Here is a 26,139-nt window from a genome sequence, read left to right as displayed (position 1 = left end):
ACTTACGATAACTCCGTGAAGGCCTTTTTTCCCTTGATCACCTCTTTCTCCCTAACAAATAAACATTGTTTATTTTTTTAGAAACAGAATGCAAACCATACTCAGATCCAGAAAATAAAAGGTTTTGTGCACTGGAGGTAAACACGGCTACTTGAGACAGAAATAGTGTCTCCTTGGAAGGGAACTTGATGTCAGCAAGTTCTCCTCTTTGGAAAGGAATTCTGAATGGAATTAACCTCAGAGAGTGTATCACCTTTCTAGCAGTCAGAAATATGTAGGTGGGGACTTTAGATATCACCAATATGAGGAAATCCATTTATTACCTTACAGCCCTGTATGCCTTGCTCTCCTGGGAGACCATCAGGACCTCTTGGCCCCTGAAAATAAAAACAGAAGGCAAAAATTTTTCTGTTGCTCATTAGAAAACATCCCTTTTCGTGGATTAAAGCTGCAACGGAGGCTTCCTCTAGGTGAAAAATTTCCCCATTAGAGGGTGTCAGAACTAAAATACAGCCAAAGATAAGGCTGAGTCTGTGCAGGGCCAACCTAAGGGTAATATGACCAATTGCCTTGATTTCAGTGATTGTCCTGATTTCTATGATTGTCCTGATTTCACTGATAGTCCCCAGATTTACTGCGTCACCTAGCGGAAAGAGCAAGGGGGCCGGGAGTCAGAGACTGTGGGTTCTAATCCCGGCTCTGCCATCTGTCCGCTGTGTGACCTTGGGCAAGTCACAGACTCACAGTCTCGATCCCCATTTTAGAGATGCGGTAACTGAGGCACAGAGAAGTGAAATGATTTGTCCAAGGTCACCCAGCAGACATGTGGCGGAACTGGGATTCGAACCCATGACCTCCTGACTCCCACGTCTGTGTTCTATCCACGATGCCATGCTGCCTCTCTCCTGAAGCCCGTCCTTCTGGACCACCGCTGGAGCTTGAAAGCACGTCGGCTTCAGCTTCAACACATGAGTCTGTGATACTAATAATAATGATAACGATATAAAGACAAGAGAAGAAAGACTGACAATACTTCGGGAACTCCTGAAAAATAAACCACTCAGTCTGTTGGCTGCCTATTAATCACTGGCTAAACAGGTAACATTGCCCAGGTAGCACCACTAATCCAAACTGAGTGATAAAATGCTAATTTAAAACCCATCACTTATTAAATAACGATGATTGTGGTATTTCCTAAGCCTTACTGTGAGTCAAGCATTGCGCTTAGTGCTGGGGTAGATTCAGGAAAATCTATCGGACCCATCCCTATTCCTCATGTTTAAGGGGAGGGAGAACAAGCAGTTAATTCCTCCTCCTCCTCATCTGTAAAATGGGGGTTGAATACCTGTTCGACCTCCTACTTGGACTGTGGGACAGGAGCTGTGCCCAACCTGATTAACTTGTTTGTATCTATCCCAGTGCTTATAACATAGAAAGTGCTTAATAAATACCTTATTAATAATAATGATGATGAGGAAGCTGAGGAACAGAGCAGTTAATTGACTTGTTCAAAATACACAGCAGGCAACCGACAAAGTCAGGACTAGAAACCAGGTCTCCCGAACCTCAATCTTGTCCTCCGTCCAATAGGCCACACTGCTTCGGTAATAAAAATAGTAATAATAATTGTGGCATTGGTTAAGCGCTTAGTACGTGTCGGGCATAGAGCTAAGCTCTGGGGTAGAAACAGAGCTGTGACACTGTCTCTGTCCCACAGGGAGCTCACGGTCCTAATTCCCATTTCACAGATGAGGTTACTGAGGCACTGAGAAGTTAGGTGACTTGCCCGAGGTCACATAGCAGACAAGTGACAGAGCCAGGGTTAGACCCCAGGTACCTTTCTTGTGCGGGCCCGTGCTGTATTCACTAGGCCACGCTGCTTCTCCATCTCATCAGCATCTCTACTGGACCCAATTTTAAGAAGGAGGAGGGCCTACGGACCCAGAGAAGCGTAAATGCAGACAATACTAGTGCTCTGAGGAGCGAAGGCCAGGGTTTTGTCTTGTTTGCTCAGCACTAGGCTGCGTCCTCAGCGATTGCTTCAAGGGGCCCCCCATGGATGAGATTAACAACATTTTTCCTTAGTCTCTGTGAAACTGCCCTCTGTGGGTGGGAGGCCAGTGCGAGGGGAGCGGCTGCTGGTTTTGGAAGAAGTTTAAGAAGCAGTGTAGACTACAACGAGCATATGTCTGGGAGTAAGAGGACCGAGGTTTGCCAATTGCCTGTTGTGTGGCCTTGGGCCAGTCATTTAACTTTTCGGTGCTTTGGTTTCCTCATCTGTAAAATGGGGATACAATACCTGTTCTCCCTCCCACTTAGAATGTTACCTCCATGCGGGACAGGGACTGCGAATAATAATGTTGGTATTTGTTAAGCGCTTGCTATGTGCAGAGCACTGTTCTGAGCGGTGGGGGAGATACAGGGGAATGAGGTCGTCCCACGTGAGGCTCACAGTCTTCATCCCCATTTTACAGATGAGGGAACTGAGGCACAGAGAAGTGAAGTGACTTGCCCGCAGTCACACAGCTGACAAGCGGCAGAGCTGGCATTCGAACCCAAGACCCCCGACTCCCAAGCCCTTGCTCTTTCCACTGAGCCACGCTGCAGATTACCTTGCGTTTTACTCCAGTGCTTAGAACAGTGCTTGGCACACAGTAAGCACTTAATGCTTATTATTTTTTTTTTTATAGTTTCTTTCCAATCAGGATGGATTTAAACAGAGGCTCATATTGCACAAATTACACCTTGCCTTAGACGTCTAAGACTGAAAACTCGTTGTGGGGAGGGAATGTAACTATTGTAACACTGTGCTCTACTAAGCACTTAGTACAATGTTTTGCACACAGTAAATACTCAATAAATGCGATTGAGCGACTGACCCGTGAGTGAAATCACTACTTACTGTCATCCCTGTTGGCCAACACTTCAAGAGGACACCAGCCCCTGTTTACTGAATGAATATCTTTATAGCTTGGAGCCTAAGGGTCTTCATATTCTCTTTTGGAGAAGCAGTGTGGCTGAGTGGACAAAGCACGACCCTGAGAGTCAGAGGACCTGGGTTCTAATCCCAGCTCTGCCACTTTGCTGTGTGACCTTGGGCAAGCCGCTTAACGTCTCTGTGCCTCGGTTCCCTCATCTGTAAAATGGGGATTTAGACTGTGAGCCCCACTTGGGACAAGCTGATTACCTTGTATCTATCCCAGAGCTTAGAACAGTGCTCGGCACATACATAGTAAGCACTTAACAAATACCGACATTATTCTTATCATTAATCACACACAGCATAGTTTTCTACCTGAATTGTGCAGACACTAACCCTAACCAGGTTAAAGAAGGAACTTTTCGATCCTTTATCTTCAGAATCCTGGTCAGGAAAGACCCTACTCAACACCTTGGTCCCAAGGAGCCTAATGGCAAGAGCACGGGCTTGGGAGTCAGAGAATGTGGGTTCTAATCCCAGCTGCTGTGTGACCTTGAGCAAGTCATTTAACTTCTCTGTGCCTCGGTTACCTCATCTATACAAAGGAGATTAAGACTGTGAGCCCTTCGTGGGACAACCCAATTACCTTGTATCTATCCCAGCACTTAGACCAGTGCTTGACGCATAGTAAACGCTTTACAAATACCATAATTTTTAACTATTATTATTAAGCATATAGAATACCGTATAGGCAAATATATATACCAATACCATAATTTTTAACTGTAATCATTATTAAGCATTTGAGTAGCCTGAAAGCAGGGTGAGAGTTTCCAATTCTAGTGCTTGTTATCAATCAATCACTTGTATTTCCTGAGCACTTACTACGTGCAGAGCACTGAACTGAACACTTGTGAGAGCATAACACAGCAATACAACAGTCCCTGCTCAAAACGAGCTAACAGCGTAGAGGATGAGTTTACAGTTTTCTTTTCTCTGCTTCGGGGCCCCAACCCGGGGGGGACTTAGTGGGGAGGAGGATTCATCCTCTCACGAGAGGGGGGCCTCTTCCACAGGACCTCTTTAGGGGCCTGAATTACCAAAGAAGGAAGAGGAGCGGATGGGAAGAAGGGAATGTCTGCGGTCTTGTGGGTGGGAGGAAATGGGTGGGGTGTGGAGCAAAGAGGTGGGACTTCTGGGATCGGAAGTAAGAGGTGGAACAGGGAGTTGAAAGTGATCAGGTGTTCCAAAAGGTTAGGAGGTGTTAAGGGAGCAGAATGGCGGAAATAAAGGGGGAGAGATAAAAGAGGGAGGGACCGAGTGGGGAAAATAAGGACTATTAGAGGACAAAATCGAGTGGGAAAGTGAGGGGGAAGAAAGGGAGAGGGAAATGAATTAGCAAAATAATTATAATAATGTTGGTATTTGTTAAGCGCCTACTATGTGCCGAGCACCGTTCTAAGCGCTGGGGTAGACACGGGGGAATCAGGTTGTCCCACGTGCGGCTCACAGTCTTCATCCCCATTTTACAGATGAGGGAACTGAGGCACCGAGAAGTTAAGCGACTTGCCCAAAGTCACACAGCTGACAAGCGGCCGAGCGGGGATTCGAACCCATGACCTCTGACTCCAAAGCCCGTGCTCTTTCCACTGAGCCACGCTGCTTCTCTAAGTAGCGGTAACCCATCACTCTTATTAGGCTCTTCAGGACACTCTTATTAGGCTCTTCAGAACACATTTATGTGTGTTCTGCCAGCTCGGCCACTTGTCAGCTGTGTGACTTTGGGCAAGTCACTTCACTTCTCGGTGCCTCAGTTCCCTCATCTGTAAAATGGGGATGAAGACTGTGAGCCCCACGTGGGACAACCAGATTCCCCTGTGTCTACCCCAGCGCTTAGAACAGTGCTCGGCACATAGTAGGCGCTTAACAAATACCAACATTATTATTTATGTCCTGAAAAAGCTAATTATTATCAGGGAAGCTGCTATCCTGTCAAAAATGTTCCGCCGAGATACACGATCCAGGGCAGGGGATGCAGACAGAGATCAGAAACGCGGACGGAGAAGCAGCATAGTCTGGTGGGCCTGGAAGTCAGAAGGACCGGGGTCCTAATCCCAGCTCTGCCACTTGACTGCGTCATTTCCCTTCTCTGTACCTCAGTCACTTCACCTGTAAAATGGGGTCAAGATAGTGAGGACCAGGTGGGACATGGACTGTATACAACCAGGCTAGCTTGTATCTACCCCAGCGCTTAATACGGTGCCTGGCACATAGTAAACACTTAACGAATACCTAAACAAAACAAAAAAGTGGCTTTAAATGTTCATTGTAAATGACCAGCAGAGAGAACAGGGAAATTCTGGGGTCGGCTTCCTTTCTCTTTCAGCTTTGAACCTTTCTGCTTTTAAACAGGATACTGTTGTATGGCACTCTCCCAAGCACTCAGCACAGTGCTCTGCATACAGTAGAAGCACTGTATGAGAAGCAGCGTGGCTCAGTGGAAAGAGCACGGGCTTTGGAGTCAGAGGTCATGGGTTCGAATCCCCGCTCGGCCGCTTGTCAGCTGTGTGACTTCGGGCAAGTCGCTTAACTTCTCGGTGCCTCAGTCACCTCATCTGTAAAATGGGGATTAAGACTGTGAGCCCCACGTGGGACAACCTGATTCCCCCGTGTCTCCCCCAGCGCTTAGAACGGTGCTCGGCACATAGTAAGCGCTTAACAAATACCAACATTATTATTACAGTAAAAACTCAATAAATACCACTGATTGAGGGATTGATATCCTTCAGGGGGTGGGAGGGACAAGGGAAGGGATGTCTATGAACTCCTTGTCCTCCAAACAGATTCCTTGGGTTGTCTGGAGCAGGAAGGCAGGGATGTGGCCTAAGACTCGCTGAGGCGACAGCCTCCCTGGACCCTGGAGGACAACGAGTGGTTCTGTCACCTGCATTTGGAGACTCTTCCCGCTTTCTGGAAGGTCTGGAAACAGAGCCCTAGTCAGGTTATGTCCCAGCTTCATCTGCTTTCATCATTTGGGTTTAATCTCTAAGTCGCTCCCCGGCAGCCTGGGAGTCAGAGGTCATGGGTTCGGATCCCAGCTCCGCCATTGGCCGGGTAATCTCAGGCAAATCACTTCCTCTCTCTGTGACTCAGTTACTTCATTTGTAAAATGGTGGCTGAGACTGGAAGCCCCATGTGGGCAGGGACTGAGTCCAACCCGTTTTGCTCGTAGTCACCCCAGTGCTTAGTACAGTGTCTGGAATAGTGAGTGCTTAACAAATACTATAATCATATATATCATATTATACATATTGTAATATATATATTATAGTGGCGTTAAAGCACCACATTCCTCTAGACTCTAGAGAAGCAGCGTGGCTCAGTGGCAAGAGCTCGGGCTTGGGAGTCAGAGGTCATGAGTTTGAATACCGGCTCTGCCGCTTGCCAGCTGTGTGACTTTGGGCAAGTCACTTCACTTCTCTGTGCCTCAGTTCCCTCATCTGTAAAATGGGGATTAAAACTGTGAGCCCCACGTGGGACAACATGATCACCTTGTATCCCCCCAGGGCTTAGAACGGTGCTTTGCACATAGTAAGCGCTTAACAAATACCGCCGTTATCATTACTATTTGACTGAAAGCTCCTTGTGGGAAGAGAATGTACATACCAACTCTGTTATAGTATACTCTCCCAAGTGCTCAGTACAGTGCTCTGCCCACTGTAAGTGCAGATTGCAAATGGGAGCTCCTTGTTCTGATGATCCAGAGCCCAGAGGAAGTCCCCAAGTACAATATCCACAGAGTCCTGGAACCGTGAAACATCAGTCAATCAATCACTCAGTAGTATTTACTGAACGTTTACGCAAAGCACTGTACTAAGCACTTGAGAGATTGTTACAGGGAAGGCTCTGGAGAGGGAGCCACACAATCATATTTACTGAGCACTTACTGTGTGCACAGCACTGTGTTAAGTACTTGGGAGAGTACAACAATAAACAGACACATTCCCTGCCCACAGTGAGCTTACAGTCTAGAAAACTTTCAGAAAACTTATCATAGTTTCTACTTCCCCTGTTAGACTGTAAACCCGTCACTCTTACTGCTACAGGCTCTCGTTATATCCCGGCTAGACTACCGTGTCAGCCTTCTCTCTGACCTCCCTTCCTCCTCTGTCGCCCCGCTCCGGTCTATTCTTCACTCCGCTGCCCGGCTCATCTTCCCGCAGAAACGCTCTGGGCATGTCACTCCCCTTCTTAAACACCTCCAGTGGTTGTCTATCGACCTCCGCTCCAAACGAAAACTCCTCACTCTAGGCTTCGAGGCTCTCCGTCACCTTGCCCCTTCCTATCTCTCCTCCCTTCTCTCTTTCTACCGCCCACCCCGCACGCTCCGCTCCTCCGCCGCCCACCTCCTCGCCGTCCCTCGGTCTCGCCTATCCCGCCGTCGACCCCTGGGCCACGTCCTCCCGCGGTCCCGGAATGCCCTACCTCCTCACCTCCAACAATCTACTTCTCTTCCCCTCTTCAAATCACTATTTAAAGCTCACCTCCTCCAAGAGGCCTTCCCCCTTTTTCCCTCTGCTCCCTCTACCCCCCCTTCACCTCTCCGCAGCTAAACCCTCTTCTCCCCCCTTTCCCTCTCCCATCCCACCCCCTCAGCACTGTACTCGTCCGCTCAACTGTATATATCTTTATCACCCTATTTATTTTGTTTATTTTGTTTAATGAGAGGTCCATCACCCTGATTCTATTTAGTTGCCATTGTTTTTATGAGACGTTCTTCCCCTCGACTCTATTTATCGCCATCGTTCTCGTCTGCCCGTCTCCCCCGATTAGACCGTAAGCCCGTCAAAGGGCAGGGACCGTCTCTATCTGTTGCCGACTTGTCCATTCCAAGGGCTTAGTACAGTGCTCTGCACATAGTAAGCGCTCAATAAATACTATTGAATGAATGATTGAACGAGCAGGGATTGTCTCTATCTGTTGCCGAATTGTACATTCCAAGCGTTTAGTACAGTGCTCTGCACGTAGTAAGCACTCAATAAATACTATTGAATGAATGATTATAAACTCCTTGAGGGCAGGAATCTTATTTTCTAACTCTACTGGACTCTCCTAAGCACAGTACAGTGATCTGCGCACAGTAGGTGCTTAGAAAATACCATGAATTGTCTGATCCTGCTCCTTCTCCCTCTTCTATCTGGGAATAATTGACTTTCTTGCTGTAGCAGTCACTGTGACTGCTAAGCAGCGTGACTCGGTGGAAAGAGCCCGGGCTTCGGAGTCAGAGGTCATGGGTTCGACTCCCGCCTCTGCCACTTGTCAGCTGTGTGACTGTGGGCGAGTCACTTCACTTCTCTGGGCCTCAGCTCCCTCATCTGTAAAATGGGGATTAACTGGGAGCCTCACGTGGGACAACCCGATGACCCTGTATCTACCCCAGCGCTTAGAACAGTGCTCGGCACATAGTAAGCGCTTAACAAATACCAACATTATTATTATTATTAAACTGGCCCGTCTTGGGCTCTTTATAGCAACGTCTGGCCTAGGCAGGACACCTTACCTGCTGTACCACAGACACTGGTTCAGGATGGGCCACTTCACTCCCCTTCCTCTAGACTGTAAACTCACTGTGGGCAGGGAATGTATCCACTAATTTTGTTGTATTGTACTTTCCCAAGCGGTTAGGACAGTGCTCTGCACACAGTGCTCAATAGATACCACTAATCGATTGATTGTTAGCAGAGTGGAGCTAGTTGAAAGAGCATGGGCCTACGAATCAGAAGATCAGGGTTCTAATCCCAGCTTTGCCACTTGACTGTTATATGAACCTGGGCAAGACACTTCGGTTCTTTGTGTCTTTCCTCAACTGTAAAATAAGGACTCATTTCCTATTCTCTCTCCTACTTATATTGTGAGCTCCATTAATCAATCATATTGATTGAGTCCTTACTGTGTGCAGAGAACTGCACTAAATGCTTGGAAGAGTAATAGAGTTAATAATCATAATGATGACGGTATCGATTAAGTGCTTATTATGTGCAAAGCACTGTTCTAAGCCCTGGGGGAGATACAAGGTAACCAGGTTGCCCCACGTGGTGTTGCAGTCTTAATCCCCATTTCACAATGAGGTAACTGAGGCCCTGAGAAGTAAAGTGACTTGCCCAAAGTCACAAAGCTGACAAGTGGCGGAGCCGGGATTGGAACCCATGTCCTCTGTCTCCCAAGTCTGTGCTCTTGCCACTAGGCCATTCATTCATTCAATAGTATTTATTGAGCGCTTACTATGTGCAGAGCACTGCACTAAGCGCTTGGAATGGACAAATGGGTAACAGACAGAGACAGTTCCTGTCCTTTGACGGGTTTACGGTCTAACTGGGGGAGAGAGACAAAACAATAGCAATAAATAGAATCGAGGGGATGAACATCTCATTAAAACAATAGCAAATGAATAGAATCGAGGTGCTGTATATCTCATTAACAAAATAATAGGCCATGCTGCCTCTCATTCATTCACTCATTCATTCAATCAATCGCATTTAATGATTGCTTACCGTGTGCGGAGCACTGTACTAAGCACTCGGGAGAGTACAACAGAACAATAAACAGATACATTCCCTGTCCGCAACGAGCCGAAGACCGGCTTCAGTGGAGCTTACTGGGAATCCAGGACGGACAGGAGTTGGCCAGGCCAATTTCTGGCATGTTTGGTGGGGGCCAAACCTGGGCTGGACCGGAGCGTTTCAGGTTGTCTTGGGCTCCACCCAGCCAACGTGCCTTGAAAGTAAACCCGTTGCAGACTGGGACAACCTTGCTAGCTCCGTTTGAATCGCCGTTTCACGCACGATACTGAGCTGGGTTAAAATTAAATCACAAACCTAAAATTGTTAGGAAGGCAGTGCTCTTTCAGGCACAGAGTCTTCTGAGTCCTTCTAAACTCAACCTCCTTTTTTTGCTTTTAATGGTGTTTTTGAGCGCTTACTATGAGCCAAGTACTGTACTAAGTGCTGGGGTAGATACAAGATAACCAGGTTGGACACAGTCCCTGTCCCACATGGGGATCACAGTCTAAATAGGAGAGAGTAGGATCAATTTTAGAGATGAAGAAGCACAGAGAAATTAAGTGATTTTCTCGGTCATATAATAAACAAGTACAGAATGGGGATTAAAATCCATGCCAATCAATCAATCAATGATATTTATTGAGTACTTACTGTGTGCAAAGCACTGTATCAAGTGCTTGGAAGAGTACATCATCTATTGATTGATTGATTTGAGCCTGAATGGCTTCCTTTGAAACTTTTACAGTGTGAATGTGGGGAACTCTCTCTCATCAGTCAGTCGGTGATATTTATCGAGCACTTACTGGGTGCAGAGCGCTGTACTGAGCGCTTGGGAGAGTATAATACAACAGAGTTGGTAGATACTTTACCTGCCCACAATGAGCTTACGGGCCTTCAAAATTAGTTGATTCTCCATCCATCTCTGTCCTCTTCTAGACTCTGATTGATTCAGCTCTGTGTTCCCAAGAGGATTGATTTTGATTTACCCAGTGATGGAGGCCTTTCCAGTAGGTTAGTTTTACGAATAAGCCGCTGAAGCAGCGAGATACAATGGATAAAGCATGGCCCTGGGAGCCAGAAGGTCATGGGTTCGAATCCCAGCTCTGCCATTTGCCTGCTCTGTGACTTTGGGCAAGTCACTTCACTTCTCTGGGCCTCAGTTACCTCGTCTGTAAAATAGGGTTTGAGATTGTCAGCCCCATGTGGGACAGGGACTGTATCCCACCTGATTTGCTTGTCTCCACTCCAGCGCTTAGTACAGATACCACTAGTATTATTATTATTATTATTACAATCCACACGAAACAAAAACTTCTCACTCTAGGCTTCAAGGCTCTCCATCATCTTGCCCCCTCCTACCTCTCCTCCCTTCTCTCTTTCTACCGCCCACCCCGCACGCTCCGCTCCTCCGCCGCCCACCTCCTCACCGTCCCCCGTTCTCGCCTATCGCGCCGTCGACCCCTGGCCCACGTCCTCCCGCGGTCCCGGAACGCCCTCCCTCCTCACCTCCGCCAAACTAATTCTCTTCCCCTCTTCAAAACCCTGCTTAAGGCTCACCTCCTCCAAGAGGCCTTCCCAGACTGAGCTTCCCCTTTTCCCTCTGCTCCCTCTCTGCCCCCCCCTTCACCTCCCCTCAGCTAAGGCCCTTTTTCCCCTTCCCTTCCCTCTGCTCCCCTTTCCCCTCCCCTCAGCGCTGTGCTCATCTGCTCATATGTATATATTTTTATTACCCTATTTATTTTGTTCATGAGATGTACATCCCCTTGATTCTATTTATTGCTATTGTTTTTGTCCGTCTCCCCCGATTAGACCGTAAGCCCGTCAATGGGCAGGGACTGTCTCTATCTGTTGCCGAATTGTCCGTTCCAAGCGCTTAGTACAGTGCTCTGCACATAGTAGGCGCTCAATAAATACTATTGAATGAATGAATCAATATTATTAATAAATGAAGCAATAATGAGGTCTGGCATCTTTCAGGTCGATATACTGTCTCTATTAAAAATTCTTGTGAATTTTGTCTGACTCGCAGTAGTCCACGAACTCTCTCACTTCTGCTTGCTTTACACCGTGTCTCATTAGCATTCATCCCAGACTCTTCAGAAACAATTTCATGAACAAACATATCCATTTCAAAAACCTAGGACAAACATGCCACTGCTCTTTCTCTTTGCTAAATACAAATTGCTTCCAGCTGCAAGCTTCCAAACAGTCTTTCAGTTAAAAAGTAACATCTGAGCATGAGGAATCAAGAGAGCTGCTCTATTAATCATTTCCAGGTGGTCTTCCCGGTGCTAAAACTTCACGACTGGAGGTATCTGGGAAGTGGAAAGATAAGGAGCCTTCCCCCTTTCAGGGGATCTGGGTTCTAATGCCCGCTGCTGTGTGACCTTGGGCATGTCACTGGCACTTGTCTCAGCTTCCTCATCTGTAAAATGGGGATTTAATACCTGCTCTTCCTCTTTCCTAGACCGTGCGTCCCCCGTGGGACAGGGGCTGTGTGTCCGACTTGATTATCTTGTATCTACCCCAGCGCTTAGTACAGGACTCGACACGTGGCTCAGTGGAAAGAGCATGGGCTTTGGAGTCGGAGGTCATGGGTTCGAATCCCCGCTCTGCCACTTGTCAGCTGTGTGACTGTCGGCAAGGCACTTAACTTCTCGGTGCCTCAGTTCCCTCATCTGTAAAATGGGGATGAAGACTGTGAGCCCCACGTGGGACAACCTGATTCCCCTGTGTCTACCCCAGCGCTTAGAACGGTGCTCGGCACATAGTAAGCGCTTAACAAATACCAACATTATTATTATAGTCAGGGCTTAATCAATTCCACTATTATGATTATTTGCGTTATCATTATTATTATACAAAGTTCAACTCATTTTCTCCATAATTAAATATCAAGTAGAAACTGGGATTTGAAAACAAATAGTGATTTTTCTTTTTAAGGAAGAGAGCTAAGAGTTGTCTACTGTCTTTTTGTTATTTTTATTGGGAGTGAGAAAGGAAAAGTTATTGTCGTTATCATGGGCAAGTTACTTAACTTCTCTGAGCCTCTGTTACCTCATCTGCAAAATGGGGATTAACTGTGAGCCTCAAGTGGGACAACCTGATGACCCCGTATCTACCCCAGCGCTTAGAACAGTGCTCTGCACATAGTAAGCGCTTAACAAGTACCACCATTATTTATTATATCATCAATTCTGTTACTGAATTTTCTAGGGTGGGTATTTATCCCTTAGCCACTGGCTTCTTCTTTGAGTATCTGCAATGTGGTTTAAGGGGAGCCAATAATAATAATAATAATAATTGGTATTTGTTAAGCGCTTACTACGTGTCAGTCACTGGGGAGGATACGAGCAAATCGAGTTGGATGTAGTCCCTGTCCCACGTGGGGCTCACAGAACTTAATCCTCATGTTATAGAAGAGGGAACTGAGGCCCAGAGAAGTGAAGTGACTTGCCCAAGGTCACACAGCAGACAAACAGAGGAGCCCCAGCCCCGTGCTCTATCCACTATGACATGCTGCTTTTCATTGCGTTTGCTTTGGCCATTCTGGTTATTTCTCCTAAATGCTGCACATTGAGCATTTATCTTATTGTTACACATCTTACTGGGACAAAACACGGGTGTTCTGTGAAATAGGTAGAGCTTGTCCAGGTGATCCAGGGAATCTTTGGCTAGGGAAAAAATTCTATCCCAAACTCAAAAGTTCAGGTTGCCATAACTCCCCAGGCTATGGAAAATGCATAGTTTTGGTAAGATAACACCATTTCATTAAGGATTACTATTTTACAAATGCACACTCCTCATTCAGGGTGTGTTTTCCCTTTTTTTCTTTTGGCTACAATGGAAGAAGAAATATAGGGAGTGTTTATCTGACAATCCCAGCCTGATAGGGTGCAGCACAACTGGAAAGAGCACGGGCTTTGGAGTCAGGGCTCATGAGTTCGAATCCCAGCTCTGCCACTTGTCGGCTGTGTGACTGTGGGCAAGTCACTTAACTTCTCTGTGCCTCAGTTCCCTCATCTGTAAAAGGGGGGGCTAAGTCTGTGAGCCCCACGTGGGACAACCTGATTCCCCTATGTCTACCCCAGCGCTTAGAACAGTGCTCGGCACATAGTAAGCGCTTAACAAATACCAACATTATTATTATTATTAACATGATGGAAAAAAAACTTTGAGCACCTGCACTGTTGTGGGGGACTTGGGGAGTAGTTCAGTGCAAATTTCCCGTAACGTGAGCTTTTAGAAGATTGTGTTCTGGAGAAGTGAGTGTACTTAATATATCACAAAAGCATGATATTTTTCTCTGGAGATTTTCTTGAGGGAATCCAATATATTACAGTTTTATTCCATTCCATCTGGTTTGAATAGAGTGCAAAGGATTTTTTAGTCTACATCTACTAGTCTATTTCCTATAGACCATTTGGCAAACGATTTTCAATATTAACCTTTTCTTCAGTTAAACACAAAGTTGAAATCAAAAGGAGAGAGGAACTGTTGAAGCCCAAATGTTTCATCTTACCGAAGAATTTCTTTTTTCAATTTCCATAAGCATAGTCAGTTTGTGCCCAGTTGTTAAAGAATAAACAACTTGTCAGCTTACCAAGGAGTAAAAACCGTATGCATTTTCTTCTGCCCGGGCTAGAATAACTTACGTTTTCCATCTCTGTCTCCTATCATTCTCTCTGCTATTGTGTGCATTCTGAGTCTGACCCTTATATCTCTTTAATTGGACTAAAACCTTGGTTCTCCAACTTTCCTGTAATACACTTCTTATGTTTTCTAAGCAAACCCCTCCCACAGTATAATTGGAAAACTCTAATAACCAACTATTTTTTCGTTATGACAGACTTTGAATAAATATTGATATTCTCATTTCAATTAAGCATGGAAATGTAAACTACCCATTTCTGTTTCCATTTATTTTCAAAGACTAATTTGAAGGCAAATAATAATGTTCAAAATCATGGGTCACAAGAAAGGATATGAAGTAAAGAAAAATGTTCTGAGCAATTTTATTTCTCTTAGTGAGACACATGGAACTGAGGAAATTTATTGCTGTCTTTTAACCAAACCCACTCCTATGGTTTTTTTTTTAACCTACCTGTAACCTTTTCCTACTGGTGACAGAAAATTGTACAGGATCAATTTTAAAAGAAAGAGAAGAAAAGAAGAAAAACATACCACACTCCAAATCTCTATAACTTTTCTGAATGCACCCCTCTAGACTTTGTACTCCTTATAGGCAGGGGCCATGTCTAACTCTATTGCATTGGAGTCTCCCAAGTGTTTAGTACAATGCTCTGCACACGGCAAACTCTCACTAAATACCATTGACTGAATTGACTGATTTTAAATTGAGGTGGATGCCAGTGAAACTGAGATCTGATGAGCTAATTGTGGGTAGGGAATGTCACCATTTATTGTTGTATTGTAGTTTCCCAAGCCCTTTGTACAGTGTTCTGCGCACAGTAAGCGCTTAATAAATAAGATTTAATGAAAGATCACACAAATATGCTAAAAGAAATTAGGCTTTGATGACAGACCAACACATTTGTGTCCACTGTTACATAAAAGTGGAAGTCCCTGTTTTAATCTATTCTAATTATGTAGATTTATTTGTTAATTAGGTTCTCACTATGCCATTTACCTGTGTGTTAGTTTGATGTCCCTGTTACATCCCAAGGCTAAAGCCTCATTTTTCTGGTCCTCTAACCCACTGAACTGCCAAACTACAGTTGTGGATCCTCTAAGGGTTGCACCTAATTAATATCCATTCAATCAAATTTATTGAGCACTTACGGTGTGCAGAGCACTGTATGAAGCACTTGGGAGAGTACGGGAAAACACTGAACAGATACATTCCCTGCCCACAACGAATTTACAGCCTAGACGGCCGAGCGTAGAGAGACCTCCTGCCTAAATAGGATATGACCTCCCCTCCCCCCCCGCAAAAATTCACTCTGCATACATAATACATATTTCAATATTCTAGGGACAGTGCTTGGATGTAACTATACCTTCTAATAAGAATAATATTTAAGTGCTTACTATGTGCCAGGCACTGTACTAAGCGCTGGGATGAATACACGCAAATCGGGTTGGACCCAGTCCGTGCCCCACATGGAGCTCACAGTCTCAATCCCCATTTTACAGAAGAGGTAACTGAGGCACAAAGGAAGTGAAATGACTTGCCCAAGGTCACACAGCAGACAGGTGGCAGAGCCGGGATTAGCACCCATGACCTTCTTGACTCCCAGGCCGGTGCTCTATCCACTATACCATGCTGCTTCTGGTCCTTACTGGTCTCCTAATGAAATACCACCCAAGAGATTCACTCTTTTGCCAGACCTTTTCCTGAGTAGGGAGCAAATTGATTTCCTGGAGTTTTTCAACTTCCCTACATTTGCACGTGAGGGCACTGGGGGTAGAGAAAGAATCGATAGAGCTCTCTTTGTAACAGGGGAATTCGGGATCATGGAGATGAAAAATGATGTCAAGTTAGATATTCTTTACATTTTCATTGTTTGCTCCATTTTAGTTAATACATCTAGAGTCCAGGTGCATAATGAAGCCTAAACTGGAAATATTTAAGCACAGGGGCGGGGGTTGAAGGATCTTGGGTAATTTCCCTCCCAGATTCTTGATAATAACAGTAGTAATAATAATAATAATAGTATTTCATATAAGGAAAGCACTGCTCTAAGCTCCGGGGTAGATACAAGTTTAACAGGTTGGACACAGTCTCTGTCCCAGATGGGGCTCATAGTCCAAGAAGGAGGGAGTTAGATTTAATACCTATTTTACAGATGAGGTAACTGAGGGACAGCGGAATGAAGTGACTCTCCCAAGGTCACACAGCAGACATGTGGCAGTGCTAGGGTCCTCTGAATCCCAGCTTCGTGCTCTTTCCACTAGGCCACATCACTTCTTTGCTTTAGGCTGGGGAGTAGCAGAGCAGCGTGGCTCAGCGGAAAGAGCACGGGCTTGGGAGTTAGAGGCCGTGGGTTCTAATTCTGCCTCCGCCCCTTGTCTATTGTGTGACCCTGGTCAAGTCACTTAACTTCTCTGTGCCTCAGTTACCTCATCTGGAAAATGGGAATTGAGACTGTGAGCCCCACGTGGGACAACCTGATTACCTTATCTCTACCCCTGTGCTCAGAACAGTGCTTGGCACATAGTAAGTGCTTAAATACCATAACTGTTACTATTATTATTAAAATAACAGAAATTTCATGCTAAATGGACCCCCTTTTCCCCTCTCTTTGACTATTCTTATAGAACTCTGGAAGCCCAGACCCCGTACTTGGTTGGACCCAATCTTCTTGGTTTATGGGATTCCGGGGAGCTGGTGCTGGGAGGGATGGTGGGGGCGGGAGTTGGGGGAAGGGGTTAATTGGGCTTCCATTGACTCCGGAGCCTGATCCTCCCTCTTCCCACCGCTCAGCATGGCAGCTGCGCTCCGAGGGTGGAGCCCCCTCGGCCATGGAGTTGGCCTTCCTTAGGATGGAGGCCTTGGATATACGATCTCGTCTCATCAATGAAATTAAAAAAAAATTGTGGTATTTAAGTGCTTACTTACCCTAGCACTGCCACATGCCTGTTGTGTGACCTTGGGAGAGTCACTTCACTTCTCTGTCCCTCAGTTACCTCATCTGTAAAATAGGAATTAAATCTAATTCCCTTCTACTTGGACTATGAGCCCCATATGGGACAGGGACTGTGTCCAACCTGCTAAATCTGTATCTACCCCAAAGCTTAGAGCAGTGCTTGCCACATATTAAGTACTATTATTATTATTACTCTTAAAGAATCTGGGAGGGAAATACCCTAGATCCTTCAACCCCCACCCCTGGGCTTAAATATTTCCAGTTTAGGTTTCGTTATGCACCTGGACTCTAGATGTATCAACTAAAATGGATCAAACAGTGAAAATTTGAAGCCCTGGGATAGTTTAAAGATAATCAGGTTGGACACTGTCCCATGGCTCACATGGGGGTCACAGTATTAATCCCCATTTTACGGAGGGGGTAACTGAGGCAGAGAGAAGTGAGGGAATTTGCCCAAAGTCACACAGCAGACAAGTGGCAGAGCTGGGATTAGAATCCACGTCCTTCTGACTCCCAAGCTGAGAATTTTACTATGGCTGAAGCAGTTTTCTTATTCCAGAGCTACTTACTCTCCGCCCCTTGGGACCTTGAATGCCTGGAGGTCCTCTTACTCCTACGTGACCCTAAAATAAATAAAGCAGTATATCAATCAATCAATTAATCATATTTATTGAGTACTTCCTGTAGGCAGAGCACTGTATTACCTCATCTGGAAAATGGGGATTAAAACTGTGAGCCTCACGTGGGACAACCTGACCACCCTGGATCTACTCCAGCGCTTAGAACAGTGCTCTGCACATAGTAAGCGCTTAACAAATACCAACGTTATTATTAAGCACTTGGGAGAGTACAGAACAACAGAGTTGGTAGACAGGTTCCCTGCCCACAGTGAGCTTGCAGTCTACATTTTTACAGCCAAGCAAGGAATTTTGTATTGATTTTTAGAAGTAATAAGTGATAACACTGCCTATCTGACTTTTTTTTCACAGGCATTCCAGAAGAAGTCCATCAGTTTCCTTCCTATTTGAGATCCGAACAACAGAGTGTAACCAAACTGCTTCTGCCCTAAAAGAAATTAAAGAAACTATTACTTGCTGTGAACTAAAAGGTTCTGTTCACCCTCGTTCTAGCTGTCCTTCCGTGATACGAGTTCTCTTCACCACCAGAGCCATCTCCTCGAATTTAAATTGTCACACATCTCCTCACCCACGAGGAACCACAAGAAAAACCACTTATATGTGCCATTTAAAATGGAAGGCCTGGAAGGGAGGCTGAATTGGTATCAAGTCTGAGACCAGTTAAAGTCAATTTCCTGGACTTCAGGTGACAGGCTTAATAGAACAAATGAAAAATGAAATATTGGACAGGATTAGCCCTGGGTTTAAGAAACCCAGGCTGACGTCATGAAGATCTCCAATCTGAAAAACTGTCGTGTGGGCCAGTGAAGAAAAGGCTGGACCTGTGTCCCTGATTAGTTTAGGGAAAGGAGATTTGCCGTTCCCTTCATCTGTTAGACTGTAAACTCCTTGAACGGCGGTATCTTTTAATTGTACTTATCCAAGTGCTAAGTACAGAGTGCTGCATACGGCAAGTACAGTCGGTTCTCCTATAATGTTGAGGATATGTTCCCCATGGCCCCCCATTAAAGAAAATCAAGAAGCAGTGTGGCCTAATGGAAAGAGCACGGGTCTGGGAGTCAGGAGACCTGGTTTCTAATCCCAGCTCTGCCACTTGTATGCTGTGTGACCTTAGATAAGTCAGTTAACTTCTCTGGGCCTCAGATACCTCAGCTGTAAACTGAGAATTAAGACCGTGAGCCTCATATGAGGCGTGGACTGTGTCGCCCTGATTATCTTGCATCTAATCTCAGTGCGTATTACAGTGCTTTGCACGTAATAAGTGCTCAGCTGCTACCAGAAAAAAAAGAAAACTCATGTTAAGCTGCATGAACTTTGACCAGATCTGCATTTGTGGAAATAATAATGATGAAAATGGTAATTCTTAAGTGTTTTCTTTCGGTCAAGTCCCGTACTAAGAGCTGGAATAGATACTCTTTAAGTGGATTAGACACGGTCCCTTCCCCCATGGGTCTCACAGTCTAACTGGGAATGAAAAGTATTTAATTCCCATTTTCAGATGAGGAAAGTAAGGTACAGAGAAATTAAGTGACTTGCCCAACATCCCACAACAGTCGAGGGGCAGAGCTGGAATTGGAACACAGTTCCCCTGATTTCCTCATCCGTTTCTCTTTCCTCTAGGCTACAGTGCCCTGAGTTCTATCCAGACGGATGTGCGTTGTCTGAAGAACACTGCTTAATTCCCCAATAACATTCCTTCCAAATGTCTGGTGAAAAATACCTGTTTTGGGAGAACTCGGTATTTAACAGGTGGGAGTTGACATAGAAGAAGGGGGCAAACTAGAGGTCTTTCTCCTCCAAGAGGTCTTCCCAGATTAAGTGCCCCCCTTTCCTTTTCTCCCACTCCCTTCTGCATCACCCTTTCTCCCTTTGCTCTTCCCCCTTGCCCAGCCCCACAGCAGTAAGATACATATCTTTCATGTATTTGTATCGATGTCCATCTCCCCTCCTCTAGACTTTAAGCTTGTTGTGGGCAGGGACTGTGTCTGTTTATTGTTGTAACCCTCTCACTGAGGCTCAATCTCGCCTGTCTCACCCCCGACCGCTGGCCCACGTCCTACCTCTGTCCTGGAATGCCCCCCCTCCTCAAATCCAGCAGACAATTACTCTCCCCCCGCTTCAGAACCTTACCGAAGGCCCTTCTCCTCCAAGAGGCCTTCCCAGACTAAGCCCCACTTTTCCTCCTCCCCCACTCCCTTCTGCATCACCCTGACTTTGCTCTTCCCACCCCTCCCGGCCCCACAGCACACATGTATATATCTGCAATTTGATTTATTTGTATTGATTTCTGTTTATTTGTTTTGGTGTCTGCCCTCTCCCGGTCCAGACTCCGAGCTCACTGCGGGCAGGGACTGTCACTCTTAATCGTTGTCGTGCACTTTCCCGAACGCTCAGTACAGTGCTCTGCACACAGCAAGCACTCAATAAATACAATTGAATGAATGAAGAAATCTTAGGTGAAAGCCGATCTCTACTTACAGGAAATCCAGGAGCACCTAAGGGTCCTGGAACACCTGGAGGACCTGGATACCCCTGCCATGGAAGTGAAAGAGGGAAAACCATTAAACATGTCAGACTCAGCCATTTGGGAATTAAGCAATTCACTGAAGACCCCAGATGACCAGAAATTGGCAACGGGGACACAGTGATTATCTGGCAAAAGACTTCCTTCTCAGGTGCCAGATTTTAGCAAACATCAAGAGAGATTCAGAGAGGCTACCGCAGCGCAGAGAATGACACATACACGGAGCGAGCGCTATGGCAGGGCGAGGCCGGAAAAATGTCAGCTAAGCATCATAATGCTATGTGCCTCACTTTCATTCATTCATTCAGCAGTATTTATTGAGCGCTTACTATGTGCAGAGCACTGGACTAAGCGCTTGGAACGGACAGTTCGGCAACAGATTGAGACAATCCCTGCCTAATGACGGGCTTACGGTCTAATGGGGGGAGACAGATGAAAACAATAGCAATAAATAGAATCAAGGGGATGCACATCTCATTAACAAAATAATTAGGGTAATAAAAATCTATACACATGAGCACAGTGCTGAGGGGAGGGAGAGGAGCAGAGGGAAAGGGGGGAAAAGGGGGCTTAGCTGAGGGGAGGTGAAGGGGGGGCAGAGAGGCTGCAGAGGGAGCAGAGGGAAAAGGGGAAGCTCAGTCTGGGAAGGCCTCTTGGAGGAGGTGAGCTCTCAGTAGGGCTTTGAAGAGGGGAAGAGACTCACTTCAAAGACTTCAACCCATTTTGGTGCTTGTTATTGAGAAGAGGGGTGCTCCGCTAAGGACACCGGTCTTAAAAAGCTCAGAAAGCAGTGACTAGGTGTCAGTGGGCTTGTTAAAGGGTTGGAAGAACCCCAGGATGTGACTGAGAATTGTTGTCTCTTGGTCACATGGATGATCATTGAACCTGATAATAATAATTGACAATAATTACAGTACTCATTAAGCACTAGCTAAGTGCCAGTACCAAGTGCTGTTCTAAGCGCTGGGATTGTTATAAGTTAATCAGGTTGGCTATAGTCCCTGTCCTACATGGAGCTCATATCTAAGTAGGAGCGATTTATCTATTTGTTCATTTATTTATTTTAATGTCTGTCTCCCCCTCTAAACTGAGAGCTCGTAGTGGGCTGGAATGTGTCTGTGCGTTGTACGACGTACTCTCCCAAGAGCTTAGTACAGTGCTTTGCCTTCATTCATTCCATAGTATCTATTGAGCGCTTACTATGTGCAGAGCACTGTACTAAGCGCTTGGAATGGACAATTCGGCAACAGATAGAGACAACAGATAGAGAGACGGGCTCACAGTCTAATCGGGGGAGACGGACGGACGAAAACAAGAGAACACGGTCATGATAAATAGGATCAAGGGGATGTACACCTCATTAACAAAATAAATAGGGTAATAAAAATCTATACAAATGAGCACCGTGCTGGGGGGAGGGGACGGGAGAGGGAGAGGAGTAGAGGGAAAGGGGGCTTAGCTGAGGGGAGGTGAAGGGGGGAAGGAGGAGGGAGCAGAGGGCGGAGGGGGAGCAGAGAGGGAGCAGAGGGAGCAGAGGGAAAAGGGTAGCTCAGTCTGGGAAGGCCACTTGGAGGAGGTGAGCTCTCAATACACTCTGTATCACACAATGCACACAGTAAGTGCTCAATAAATACGACTGAAAGAATGAACGAACGAGTAGGATTTAATCCCCATTTCACAGATGAGGTAACTGAGCTACAGAGAAGTTAAGTGACTTGCCCCAGGTCACACAGCAGGCCCATGGCAGAGCCAGATTTCAAACGTAGGCCTCCTGGCTCTCAAGGCTGTGCTCTTTCCAGTAGGGCACGTTGCTTCTCTATCTGATTTTAGAGGCTCACCATCTTTCTCAGCTAACAGCATAAGTGGGCATCTAGCTAGGGTTTTGCTGACTTACTGGGAAATTACTTCTGACATGAAAGAGGAGCTGCCTCTTTGGACAGAACGAGAGGTCGACCGATCCCATTTGAATATCTCATCTCGGGGACTTTATGGGAAACACCAGAGTCCAGTTTGCACGCTCTCTGGGAATCCCAGTATAACCTAGTATAAAGTCCAAACAAGAGAAACCAGAGGGGCACCATCTGATTATATTCTCTGGGTTCTTTTCTAGGTCCAAAGGATGGCATAGAGATTGCCGCTTAGTACGGTGCTCTGCACATAGTAAGCGCTCAATAAATACTATCGAATGAATTTCCAACTTCTCCACGGTGGTCTGATGAAACAGAGTCCTCTTCCATCTGGGGACTTGTACACTAGTATTAATGAGCATTCATTCATTCAATAGTATTTATTGAACGCTTAATACGTGCAGAGCACTGGACTAAGCACTTGGAATGTACAGTTCGGCAACAGATAGAGACAATCCCTGCTCAACAATGGGCTGACAGTCAAAAACCAACAAATAGATGGTTTTCCCCCAAAGGTAATTGGTGTATTGAGTAGGGATGCAGACCTACTTTTCCCCTAATTCATTCATTCATTCATTCGTATTTATTGAGCGCTTACTATGTGCAGAGCACTGTACTTTTTGTGAAGCATAAAAGCACGGGCAACTTGGAAAGCAGCATGGCCTAGTGGAAAGATATCAGGCCTGAGAGTCGGCAGACCTGGGCTCTAATCCCAGCTCTGACACTTGTTTGCTAAATGACCTTGGGAAAATGGCTTAATTTCTCTCTGCCTCCGTTTTCGCAGCTGTAAAATGGGAATTCAACGCATGTTCTCTCTCTTACTTAGACTATCAGCCCCATGTCGAAGAAGGATGGTGTCCAACCAGATTAACTTGTATCTCCCCCAGTGTTAAGAACAGTGATTGTCATATAGTAAGCCCTAAACAAATTCCATTATCATCATCATTATTATTATTATTTGTGTCATGTGTTAAGAATTACTATGTGCCGGGCACTGGACTAAGTGTCGGGGTAAATACAAGCTGATCAGGTTGAACACAATCCACGTCCATTAAGGGGCTCAAAGAATTAGTCCCCATTTTACAGATGAGGTAAGAGAGGCCCAGAGAAGTGAAGTGACTTGCCCCAAATCACACAGGAGACAAATTAATTAATAATGTTGGCATTTGTTAAGCACTTACTATATGCAGAGCACTGTTCTATGTGCTGGGGTAGATACAGGGTAATCAGGTTGTCCCCACATGAGGCTCACAGTCCTCATCCCCATTTTCCAGATGAGGTAACTGAGGCACAGAGAAGTGAAGTGACTTGCCCACAGTCACACAGCTGACAAGTGGCAGAGCCGGGATTCGAACCCATGACCGCTGACTCCCAAGCCCGGGCTCTTTCCACTGAGCCACGCTGCTTCCGGCAAAGCCTACATTAGTCCCCAGGTCCTTGTGACTCCCAGGCCTGTGCTCTATCCACTAAGATATACAGCTTCTCAATATTATTATTATTATTATTATTATCATTACTATTATCATCACTGTTTTATCCTCCCTCTCGGCCCATCAGTGGTGCTACAGTTGTCAAGCCTGAGGGTCAATTGAAGACCGGATCTGCCAGCCGACTTTGTCTAGGCAATCCCATAGGGGAGGCAAGCTGTAAAAGTCTTACTCCCATCGCACAGGGTCTACACCATGCTGGAATAACTAACTTGATAATAATAATAATGATAATAGTATTTGTTAAGCACTCGCTACATGTCAAGCACTGTTCTAAGCGCTGGGGTGGACACAGTCCCTGTCCCACATGGGGCTCACACGACCCAGGTAACGTGACTCACCTGTCAATCCTTCGTTCGTTCAGTTGTGTTTATTGAGTGCTTACTGTGTGCAGAGCACTGTACTAGGCGCTGGGGAGAGTACAATACAATAATAAACAAATTCCCCGCCAGAAATGAGCGTTATTTGATCCAACGTGCAAAGAGGACAGAACAGAGCTGGCTACTTACCGTGACGCCTTTTTCTCCAGGGGGACCCACTGGGCCCGGGCTTCCCCGCTCTCCCTTCGAGGCACAAAACGGGGGGACGACAAGGTGGCGTGTTAGTTATGACTGCAGCAGTCAGTCAATTGTATTTATTGAGCGCTTACTGTGTGCGGAGCTCTGTACTAAGCACTAGGGAGAGTACAATAATAACAATCAACCGTCACATTCCCTGCCTACAACAAGCTTAGTAAGCTCTCACATCTCAGAGTTTCTGGACCACAGTTTTCATGATACAATTTCCAAATGTAAAAATGGGTTTTTTGGTTTTTAAAAAAAGAAGGAGCGAATTTGAATGAGGGATCAGTTAGATCGGGAGAAGCAGCGTGGCTCAGTGGAAAGAGCCCGGGTTTGGGAGTCAGAGGTCGTGGGTTCTAATCCCAGCTCCGCCGCTGGGCAGCTGTGTGACCTTGGGCAAGTCATCTAACTTCTCTGTGCCTCAGTTCCCTCATCTGTAAAATGGAGATGAAGACGGTGAACCCTACGTGGGACAGCCTGATGACCTTGTATCTACCCCAGCGCTTAGAACAGTGCTTGGCACGTAGTAAGCGCTTAACAAATACCAACATTATTATTATTATTATTAGGGAATGGAAATGACATATATAAAGTTGGAATCCCCTAAATAGCAATGGGTCACATGAGAACACCTTGCTTTATAGAGTAGAATGCGCCCAATTCTACATCGCAGAATTGTACATTCCAATCGCTTAAGCCCGTCAGTGGGCAGGGACTGTCTCTATCTGTTGCCGAATTGTCCATTCCAAGCGCTTAGTACAGTGCTCTGCACCACAGTAAGCGCTCAATAAATACTATTGAATGAATACAGTGCTCTGCACATAGTAAGCGCTCAATAAATACTATTGAAAGAATGAATGAACGCAGAACGTGGGTTCTTGCGAAATCTGCATTAAAGAAATTTGTGTTGTAGTACTCAGCACATCCACTGCCGAAGGCAGACGCAAAGGCTCTCAAACAATTTTTTCCCACACCCCACTGCCTGTTTGCAAACAGGCTCGCATTTTCAAAGGAATACACTCTAATTCACTAACAGCGTTCTGGCCAAAATGCAGGCTGAAAACGCACATCATGGCAGAACTGAATGGATTTAAAACATAAAAGTGAGTGCGCAAAGCTCCAAAGGATGCAGACAGGACCACAAGATGGCCTCTGGGCTTGCAGTGTGTAATAATAACTGCGGTATTTCATTCAGTCATTCAAAAGTATTTATTGAGCGCTTACTATGTGCAGAGCACCGTACTAAGCGCTTGGAATGGACAATTCGGCAAGCGCTTACTATGTGTTCAGGCACCGATAAGCAGCGTGGCTCAGTAGAAAGAGCACGGACTTGGGAGTCAGAGATCGTGGGTTCTAGTCCCGGCTCCGCCACTTGTCAGCTGTGTGACTTTGGGCAAGTCACTTCACTTCTCTGTGCCTCAGTTACCTCATCTGGAAAATGGGGATTAAGACTGTGAGCCCCATGTGGGACAACCTGATTATCTCGTATCTATCCCAGCACTTAGAACAGTGCTTTGCACATAGTAAGCGCTTAACGGATGCCAACGTTATTATTACCTCAGAGCTTAGAACGGTGCCTGGCACATAGTAAGCGCTTAACAAATACCACTGTAAGTGCCGGGATGCATACAAGCAAATCAGGTTGGACACAGTCCCTTGTTCCACACGGGGCTCACAATCTCAATCCCCATCTGGGGTTCACAGTTTCAATCCCCACTTTACAGATGAGGTAACTGAGGCATAGAGGAGTGAATTGACTTGCCCAAGGTCACCCAGCAGACATTTGGCGGAGCCAGGATTAGAACCCATGACCTTTCGATTCCCAGCCCCGTGCTCCATCTACTGCACCATGCTGCTTCTCTGTTATGGGCAGGGAATGTGTCCGCTAATTCAGTTGTACTCTCCCAAGCACTTAGTACAGTGCTCTGCACAT

General features: G+C 45.9%; 1 protein-coding gene across 2 annotated transcripts in view; it reads right to left on the bottom strand.

The window, feature by feature from the left end:
- The window catches only part of COL24A1 (collagen type XXIV alpha 1 chain), a 481,357-nt gene that overhangs the window by 171,942 nt on the left and 283,276 nt on the right, over positions 1 to 26,139 (bottom strand). For both annotated transcript variants that reach the window (XM_029063711.2, XM_029063709.2), the window contains exons 26-30: positions 24,156 to 24,209; positions 20,207 to 20,260; positions 17,660 to 17,713; positions 324 to 377; positions 7 to 51 (exon numbers count right to left, since the gene is read on the bottom strand). In XM_029063711.2, the coding sequence (XP_028919544.1) occupies positions 7 to 51; positions 324 to 377; positions 17,660 to 17,713; positions 20,207 to 20,260; positions 24,156 to 24,209 (261 nt within the window). The remainder of the gene's footprint in view (positions 1 to 6; positions 52 to 323; positions 378 to 17,659; positions 17,714 to 20,206; positions 20,261 to 24,155; positions 24,210 to 26,139) is intronic.

This window comes from Ornithorhynchus anatinus, chromosome 4 (genome assembly GCF_004115215.2).
Source record: "Ornithorhynchus anatinus isolate Pmale09 chromosome 4, mOrnAna1.pri.v4, whole genome shotgun sequence".
Classification (NCBI taxonomy): domain Eukaryota; kingdom Metazoa; phylum Chordata; class Mammalia; order Monotremata; family Ornithorhynchidae; genus Ornithorhynchus; species Ornithorhynchus anatinus.
This window is presented reverse-complemented; position numbering and strand designations above follow the sequence as displayed.